General features: G+C 38.1%; 1 protein-coding gene across 1 annotated transcript; it reads right to left on the bottom strand.

Annotated features, from left to right (window-relative positions):
- Positions 1–2063: 2063 nt before the first annotated feature.
- Positions 2064–3011, bottom strand: LOC103732037 (olfactory receptor 51L1). The gene has a single exon (XM_008830558.1). It carries the CDS (start codon positions 3009–3011, stop codon positions 2064–2066), a length of 948 nt encoding a protein of 315 aa, XP_008828780.1.
- Positions 3012–10324: the final 7313 nt, after the last annotated feature.

Genomic DNA, 10324 nt, shown 5'->3' with positions numbered 1-10324 from the left:
TATTAACCTTCATTTAAAATTAAGACAATTTTCACTTTTATTACATATATATATTTATCTATCTAATATTTATTGGGGTGGGTATGTATTCATATTGTGTGTGTGGAAGTCAGAGGACAGCTGTCAGCCTTCGTTCTCTCCTCCCACTTTTGGGTCCTGGGGATTAAATTCATGTCATCAGGTATGTCAACAAGTGCATTTGCCAGCTGAGTTGGTAAATGCTGGGCCATCTTGTCAGCCCCAAAATTAAGAACAATTTTGATTACCAAATATATCACTAAAGGAATACCCACAGAACAGAAAATATGGTAACACATATATCTCACATAATTTCCAGAGTCACAGGGCTATCGCGATTCTCTCCACACTGCTTCAACCTACTGCTTGAAACAGAGATTTAAAAACCATGGATTTTTCAAAAGAAGTGGTATGCACTTTACTGACTGATCTCCTCAGCCCTCCGATATGTTTTTTAAAAAGATTTTATTATTTTTTATTTTATGTATATGAGTATATTGCATGCCTGCATATAAACGAACCTGTGTCATGCAGTACCCACAGAAGACAGAAGAGGGCGTCAGATCCCCTGGAACTGTAGTTACAGACAGTTGTTAGTTGCCACGTGGGTGCTGGGATTCAAACCTGGTCTTCTGCAAGAACAGCCAGTGCTCTTAAATGCTGAGTCATCTCTCCAGCTTATCAAGACCAATTTCAAGCCAACAGTGTGATATTGCAACATAGGGATGGAACAGGATTTTTACAGTGGTTTGTCATGAGTCATTTTTGTGACATTAATGTCAGCTACTGAACAAGTAAGACTTATTCAGACTCGTACAACATAGTTTAAGCATCAACTATTCTAATGCCTGATTAAACTTTACAAGTAAAATTGACCACTTCTTAGCAACATTGTAGTGTTTTTATTTAAATGAAACCATAAATCACGCCTTACTTTTATGATTCTTTGCTTGCATGTTTTGCACGCATAGAAGCACCTAAGTGTGCACATGTTCACCAGTGCAGGTACGTGTAGAGACCAAAGGTCAACACCAGGCTCTCTTTCTCTGTTGCTCTCCACCTTATTTTCTGAGACAGGGTCTCTCACTAAACCTGGAGATCCTCATTTCAGCTTGCCTGGCTGCCCAGCAAGTTCCTCATGGTCCCACTAACTCTGCCTCCCCTGTTTCCCCCTTACACACACATATACACCTTAGGTTTTACAGGCATGTGTGGCCATACCCAGAATCCAAATTCAGTTATTTAGGCTTGCACAGCAAGCACTTTAACAAAAATTGTTTTCCTTTACCATGCAGACCATGCATTTTGCTATTTACATATCCAAAGTATTTAAAGCAATGGCTTCAACAATATATATTTCGTTTCTCTACATAGTCTCTCCATTTTACATGGGTGAATGAATAAAAATTAAAATTTGCACTTACAGGTCTTTTATAAGTACTCATCACTGTTGGGAAGACAGCTCCATATTGGTGTGTTAAAGGAGCAATGGTCCAATTCTCAAAAAGTTTGCAATACAACTAAGAAGAAAGTAAATATATGAAGTCATAAAATATTACCCTTGAAAGCTTCCATATAGGCCACCTAGTGAAGAGGAAAAATGTATGAATTACATACAATAAAGTAATAAAAATGCAATACTAAAGACTCGTGCAGACATATAAAAAGTAAAGGGTATTATAAAATTATATAAATTGTTGTTGAGAAACTGCAAACACGGTTACACTGATGGTAATGGTTCATAAGTTGCTACTTTCGTTATCACTAATAATAATTTCATATTAACAAATCTGTACAATTTTCATTACACATGTAGACTATTATTAAATTTCATAATGATCTTAAACATAGGAAATGACAGTGAAGTCATGAAAAGCTTGAATGACAAAAAAATTAACAATTAACAGATAATGCATGTTTAGAAGGCAAAAGAATTAGGAATTTTGCCGGATGCTCACGACCCCAGAACGGTATCATCTATTTGTCTTCTAAGAAAACAGCTTACTCAGTATTTCCTGAGGCAGAAACCAGAGAATAAACGTTCCTTAAAACCTCCTGCTTAGCCTAAACTTGCGGAGAATTCCTAGACGAATCTGCTTTGTTCTTACACTGTAGACAACAGGGTTAAGCACGGGAGGAAGAAGCAGGTAGATATCAGCCATGAGGACATGGACTACGGGAGAGAGATGCTTCCCAAAGCGATGGACCATTGACACCCCAATCACTGGCACAAAGAAGATGAGCACCACACAGACGTGAGAGACACAAGTGTTGAGGGCTTTTAGTCGCTCTTCAGGAGAAGCGATACTCAGCACCGCATTCAGAATAAGAGAGTAGGAGATAAGGATGAAGACTGAATCCACACCCAGTGTGGCAATAACTACACACAGTCCATAAATGCTGTTGATCCGGGCACTGGAGCAGGATAACCTCAGAACATCTTGGTGCAAGCAGAACGCGTGGGAGAGGGCATTGACGCGGCAGTAACGATAGCGTCTCAGGAGCAAAGGTGTAGGCAGAACGACCCCCATGCTTCGAAGCAAGCAGGCCAAACCAATCTTGCCAATCACGCTGTCGGTGAGCATGGTGGAATAGTGCAGTGGACGGCAGATTGCAACAAAACGGTCAAAGGCCATTGCCAGAAGCACCGAGGACTCCAGAAATGTGAACGTGTGGATGAAGAACAGCTGGGCGTAGCAAGCAGTAGCGCGGATCTCTCGGGCATCCAACCATAGGACAGTCAGCATTGTGGGAAGTGTGGACATGGACATACCCAGGTCAGTCAGTGCCAAGATGGACAGGAAGTAGTACATAGGCTGATGAAGAGAGGATTCTTCCCAGATGACAGACAGAATGGTTATGTTACCAATGAGTGCGACCAAATAGGCAAGGCAGAAAGGGACTGAGAGCCAAGACTGAACAGACTCTAGGCCAGGGAAACCTTTCAGGATAAATATGGTCTCTGAAGCATTACTGTTATTCCAGACAAACATGCTGACACTCAGGGGACTTGGAGAACAACGACAAACGTCCTTTGTAGTTCTTCATTAACCTGTCATCTCTTTATCAGAAAAACAATGCAACCAAGACAAGAATACACGTTTCCTCTGTTTACCTTGGAAGAAAAAAATCACCTATTTGTCTTGTATAAGAAATATTTTCTCAAATTACAGAACACTAAGTTCTGGAACAAAATGTGTGCCACATAAATATGCTTGTCTCTGCCGAGTAATGTGTTGGGTTTTCACTGAGAACACTGGAAAATGTACACAACACAAAAATATAGAAAGAATGTTTTACTATAAACTGTGAAGGTGGAAATAGAGAAAAGCCAGACTAAATGTCTAAGAGTTGCAGAAGCTTTCTGTCAGAAATGTTCTTCAGTGAATCAGTGATTGTTTATAGGGCGCATCAATGAATGACAAATGAACAGACCTTATGACCTCAGCAGCTCCCCTTCAGATGGAAATTGATTTCCTATATTATGTAACTGCGAAAGTCCATCTAATGACTTTCAGTTCCACAAAATATGAAAGCCATATATTTAGCAAAGTTGTTTCTCCTGTCTTAAATGAATAAAATCAGCACTACACTGTTCTATGTTGTTATTCACCATTTCACTAGCATGTGGTGTGTGTGTGTGTGTGTGTGTGTGTGTGTTTGTGTGTAAGTGGGGATCAAATCTAGTATTTCCTATGTGCTAGGGAAGCACTTTACTATTATATTAAGCTGTTCGTTTGCACCTACTGTGAACACACAGGAACCCCAGAAATGCAAGAGCGACTCAGAAGATCCCTCACTTTACTGACAGATCCAGCCTCTCACTCTAGTGTGTCTAATGGTGGATAAATCTGCTCCAAGTGAGCCCTTAAAATTCTTCAGTGGGACTCCAACTCTTCAACAGCAAAGTTTTATTGACTTGATTATTCTTCAGAAAAGATTTTATTTATTTTTAATTCCCCCTCCACTCCATCATATGAAAACAAAGGGCTTATGTCACAGAACCTTTAATTCTAAAGATTTAACTTATAATCCATAGAGTCTATAGGGGAATTGCCCAGGCAGTCTCTCCAGGTTTCCCCAAGTCCAGAATCAGCTCTGCTTCTCCTGTCCACCCCTGAGGTATGAAACTGAGCTTTCACTAGTCCTGCTGGCTTAAATAAAGCAATTAATTGACCTACCAAACAGAGTATAAATTAAAGGCATTTATTTTTTTAACCACCAAAAAAAAATATTTTCTCTCTCGTCTTTAACATCCAGTGAAATCTCCAACTGACTTCATTTATTTATTTATTTATTTATTTTTTGGCTTTCTACTCTATCAGAAAGTTTTGTTCTGTTTTACAATTAAACTCATCAAAACATCTGGACATTAGCACCATATGTACCCCCCCCCAACACACACACCTAATGTTAAGGCCACAATGATGTTTCTTTTGTCCCATGCCAGAATGTTACTCTGTGTAAATTCTTTCAAATGTAATAAATCATATTTTCTTAAATTGGCAGATGTTTTGAAAACTAAAGTGGATGATGATTCTTTATACTCGTCTTGCTCCTTGCTCTGAGTATCCTTGGTGCCAATTGCAACGTTTGGAAAGTTTCAGTTACAGGGCTATCCATATGCTGAAGCTGAGAAAGACAGCAATATCCTTTTTTCTATTTAACTTCTTTTCTTGTGCGTATATCTGAAGCACACGACACAATGCTTTGATATGGACACACTACATGATATATATCTTTTAATAATTATTAGAGTTAAGCACGTTATATTGTCACCATCCAGAGATAACTTTGTGAGGTGCATGTATGTAGTAGGAGGACCTAAGATCTACACGTCTACAAAATCTGCAGAAAATACCGCATTATGTATTACAGTCCTCATGCTGTATTTTAGAGTCCTATGCGTATTCATCCTACGTAACTACAAGCTTTGCCCTTTGACCTATTTATTTTGAAATTGTCTGTGACCTATCCCTGGTCACCATTCTGTGTGTCGCATTCTGTTTCTTTGTATCTTTTTCTTTCACTATCCATCCATCTCTTAGTATTCCATTGGTCATACCTTCCACCTAGCTTCTCAATCCCTTGATTTGTTGTCTTTCCTAAGTTTTTAAATTCTATTTATAAATAACAGCTTTCTTTTGTTTCAAGGTTTGGCACAGTTTAATCACAGTGAGGTTGGAAGAGAAACAGCAGGACAACACTGGACGTAGTAGTGACCCCTATGACTGAGGGTAAAGGCAAAAGGGAAAGCACTTACCCAGCCAAGTGGCAAAGGAAAAACAACTAAGGGTAAGGTGATTTTCTTGCACTCACCATCATCTTCGCCACATCCCTCAAAGACTATTTTCCACTGCTCAGTTCATTTAAACACTGATGAACAAAAGAGATGGAAGAAGGGCATTATGTCATTCATTTCAAAACTGTCCACCGAGAATGACCCCCATTTTCACGCCTGCATAAATTCTACATTTTCCTTGTAATGATTTTCATGCTTAGAAGTATATGTTAACACACAGCATAATAAAAATCAATCCACTGTTTATTTGTGATTAAAAACCAGCACTTACCTGAGGTTTACAGGCGATATAGCTGCATCATCGGATTCAGTGTGCTGCCAACAGCCCATTTCTCAAGTAGCTCAGAGTTGCATTGGTCTTTCCTTGACTTCGCTTTTCTCCCCTGAAACATCATATTCTCCTTCCGTTTCTGTTTCTGTGACTGTCTCTCTGTTTCTCTTTGTCTTTACTTCTTGGAAACCATATGTCATCTTCACGCTGCTGTTTCTACTGCTGTTTCTCTTCTGTCTTTGTCTAAATTTCTCTTCTCAGCTTGTAATTCTGTTCTCCCACTTTTTCTTTCCCTCCATCTGTCTCCTCATTTTCTTGTGTTTCTGTTTAGTTCTTGCTGTCTTTGTTTTTGATCCCTCACTTGAGAAGAGTCGAGCCTGTACTGATTAGAGATGCTGCAATTTTGCCCCTTTACAGACCTGGGCCTTAAAAACCTTTGATTATGAGAGTCTTGAGATACAAGAGTTTCTTCTATAAATACATATTTCTCCTGAGGTAGAACATTAGGAAATGTTTTCAGACTATGTTGGATCCCTAGAGATGAAATGATGCACCTACCCTTTAACAACTTCTGTGATAGGGCATATGATAGTCCTGAAAAAATAGAAACATATTCCTACTGCTGACTCTGGTGCACATCTAAGAGTTTTATTGTTTTGAAATAAGTTTAAGAAAGTAAATTCATAATGTTCTTGTCCAGAAGAATCCTGAAATCATCCTTAATTAGAGATATTATTTAGAATCAGGGTTAAAACCCAGGGCTAAGCCACTCACTTATGTTTATTATTCCGCACTGAACATGCGTTTAACAGTACTTATAAAGTGACGGGATACGCCCTGCCTCCATGGTGCTTGGGACAGAACGCCACTTCTCAGAACTTTCTTGCTCTTTGCACCCTCTTAACCTAACTATTCATATTTCTTTATAAACTTCAGAAACAGTTTATCAATTTGATTCAAAATATTGTTTATAGTTTTATTGAGTATATATGCATATGGAGAAATGATAAATATCAGGTATTCCAATGTAAGTATACAGACTTCAATTTTTTAAGTTACTTAATTTTTTCTCAATATTGTTTGCACATTTATGTTTGGAAATTGCGTATCTTACATATCTTACATTAGGTTAATCCTTAAGTATTTGATGAATCTATAATAATATAGTCTTATGAATTATCTTTTTCCAAATCTTTAATACTGATGTAAACAAATAAATTCAATTTATACTAGGTCCTTTTTCAAGGAGTTTTTTATTACTCTATTGTGTGATTAATTATATTGATTTGTTTTCAAACATCATCCTTCCATTTTTGCAGCAAACTTAAGATGGCCATGTCACATTATCTACCCTTCTATGTGATAAGACTAGATCTACTGGTATTTTATTTAGATTATTTACATCAATGTTTATCACTGAGAGTGGGCTATAATTTCTTCACATTTTCCTTGCATAGTAGTTACTTGTCTCATTGCTGTTACAAAACATCTGACAACCAAAAGAAGGAGCTCAGTCGGGTATGGCAGCATACAACTTTTATCCCAGCACTGGTAAGGCAGAGGCAAGTGATCTCTAGGAGATCAAGTCCAGCCTGGTCTACATAGAATCTTCCAAAAGAGTACTGCAACCTGGGACTCAGTATTTAAAACACATGGGCCACATTACACATTCAGTCAGCGGAATGAGTTTGCTATGTTTTGCTTTAAATCAAATGGAAACAATAATGACAGAGGACATGAAGTGTGGGAGGGGCGGTAGCATGGGAGTGGGATGGGGAGGAGTCCGAATACGATCATGACACATTGTGTGAAATTCTCAAAGAACCAGTAAGCATATTTTTAAAATAATATGAAGTATTTCTAACCCCGTCTGAGAATGGGTTTCATACATTTTGTGTGATTTCTCTATTAAATGTTCATCTAGAAAAAGTTTTAACTATAGTTTTTATGTATAATAACTTTACATAAGACAGATTTTCTGTTTTGTCTGTTTTCAAACTATTTACAAAATGATGTAATTAAAATGATATTTTGAACATCTCTCAGACTATTTGGATTTTCTATTCATGACTAACTTTAACTGCTGTTTATCCTGGAATATGTGCACTCTATATGCATTTTAAAATTTGTGGACAACTTTGTGATTCTCTGTTGTCCACAGTATTGTCAGTGCCTTCCTTTTCCATTACAGGTATTGGTTTATTCATGTGTTATCTCTTTAAATATTTTATTTGTCCTTTGAGAATTTCATGCATATATGTGTTTATTCTTACCCCTTCCATGTCTTCCAGAATCCTCCCTCAAATACCCTTCCAACTTTATGTCCCTTTATCTTTCTTTCTTAATTTTTTATAACCCACTGAGTCTAATTAGAGCTGTCCATATGCAGATGCTGTGAAGCCATTCAAAGGAGCATCATCAGTATATCAGAGACCACATCTTAAAGAAAACTGACTCTTCCAGCAACCACGAGCTGTCCACAGTCAGTTACCTAGGAGTGGGAGTTCATGCGTCCTACCACACTCCATTTTGGTATGTTTGCTGGCTAGATCCTGTACAGGCAGCCCCACAGCTGCTATGAATTTATGAGTATAAAGTCCTGTCATTTCCAGGGGAAAATGTGTCACTCTAGTCCTTCCCAACCTCTGGTCTTTATAGTCTCACCAATCCCCTCTTCCTTGAGCCTATAAGGGGGAAGTGTGTGATTTTTCTGTCCCATTTATGGTTGAGCCCCCACAGATATTTATTCTCTACATTTTGACCAGTAGTGAATCTCTCTATTAACCACTACAGTTATCCCTGATTATAAGTGTTGTGGCAGGAGATTCATAGGAGGAGGACCTGAGAGGGACATGTACTGACTTGATAGGCTGAGACCCCTGGATGATTTCCCAGAACTGAGGAATAAAATAAACACTAACTCCTAATGTCTGGTCTGGGCAAGTGAAAATCCTTCCACCATGGATTTTCTGTCTTGTATCAGAGCCCCAGGTTGCCCCCCCTGGATCCCTAACCTTAGCATAATGAACTTGCCTTCCCTGAACATTTACCTATGTCTACTGTCCAGCCTCTCTGGCAATGAAGTGCTAGAATTGGCTATTAGCTATTTTTATTCTCTGGAATGAAATGAGAACTTGCATGTTTGCAGCTAAACAGATAATGGCCTTCATATGTGCCAGTTAGCCCCAACTACCTGATGTGGACAGCATTTGTTCACAGAGCATTCTGAATCTTACACAGGATTCTACATAAGTCTGATCAAATGATCAAGTTTCAGTAAAAAAGATATAGTGAATGGAAGCCCACAAAATTGTCTTATTCTTTATCAAACCATATTAGTTACATTACAACTTCTTCAACCTTCCCTACTTACAACCTCTTTTTACATGCGAAATGTTAATGTGACCCTGGGGATATAGGCATATAAAATAGGTATAAAAATCAAACATTTGCTGATAAATCATAAAGCAGTTTCTTTTAAAGTTTTTCCTATGCATAAAGAGGAGAGCAAACTTGCATACTAGCAAGCTGTGCATGCATGTTCATTTTTATATGAATATTTAAGTCCCAAGTGACTCTTCAACACAGCAGGGCATAGAGCAGCACCTTGATACATGTTCTGATTTCATAATCATCAATGCTGAGAGCATCGCTTCACATAAATACACAATATAAATTGATTGTATATGGTTAGGAACATTTTAGAAATACTGGAAATTCTACCTCAAACTGAAGTCAAAATTCATTGAACAATTTTATGCAACTCATGAGAAATTCAAATCGAGGTTTTTAAAATCAAACATTCTAATGAATCCAAATATCAAAATATTTGGTACATGTTATAGAACAATGACAAGAAAGTATTAGAAGTCTTTATTTTCATTGTTAAGACATTATGGTTCTATAAGATTAAGACACTCTGTATATACAGAAAAACACTGTAATTCATAGCATGCAAGTCTGAAACTGACCTGAGGTGGCATTGCAGGGAAGGACAGAATTCCCAGCGCAAAGTGTAAGTGCTGTGTGTTCATAACCAAGGCTGCAGTGAAGTCATCTTATACAACATCGTAGACACTGCTAGATGCGCCTGGGGTTCACTATGCATTCCATTTTGAATGTGTTTTGGGTCACTGACTGTTCAGAAATCTATTACTTTTGCCAATTCTTTGTTGTCTCATATTCAGTTAGGCAACGTGACCCACAGTACCACAGTTCTAGAAGCTGGGGCGGAGACACTGCTGACCTGAGAGTGACTGAGTACACTGCTAAAGCTGATGTGTCATCTCCGTGATGATTCTTGAAGGATGCTGTAAAATCTTCCAGAGCACAGCATCCAACCTAAATACAAATTCATTCTGTTCCTTTTTTTAATAATAAGAAGATGTGTCTGGCAGTGGAAGTCATGCTGTCATCAGTAAACCGCAACTCCAGTTACTCACATAGGGAGTATATATTTTCCACTCCAGTTGTGTGTTTAGAGGTCCTATTTCCATGAGTGGAAATATTCCACCAAATTTCATGTAGGCTGATTTAACTTTCAAGTAGAGATGATCATGTCATTGTAGCATCCCTGCACACAATGAAAGGAATTACGTGACACTAAAAACCAGACTGAGTTAAATCCAACAATATAATATGTGGCAATGTGGACAGCTCAGGATGTACTAGCTGTTAGAGGATCCTTGAGGAGCCTTGATCATCTAACACTTTTTGCCCAGTTTTTTTTTTCA

Source organism: Nannospalax galili, unplaced genomic scaffold (assembly GCF_000622305.1).
Source record: "Nannospalax galili isolate Female #2095 unplaced genomic scaffold, S.galili_v1.0 scaffold635, whole genome shotgun sequence".
NCBI classification, from domain to species: Eukaryota; Metazoa; Chordata; class Mammalia; order Rodentia; family Spalacidae; genus Nannospalax; species Nannospalax galili.
The sequence above is the reverse complement of the archived record's forward strand: the minus strand, read 5'-3'. Positions and strand labels throughout refer to the sequence as shown.

Coding starts and splice junctions, on each gene's coding strand:
- LOC103732037 (XM_008830558.1), bottom strand. CDS start 3,011: ATGTTTGTCTGGAATAACAGTAATGCTTCAGAGACCATATTTATCCTG.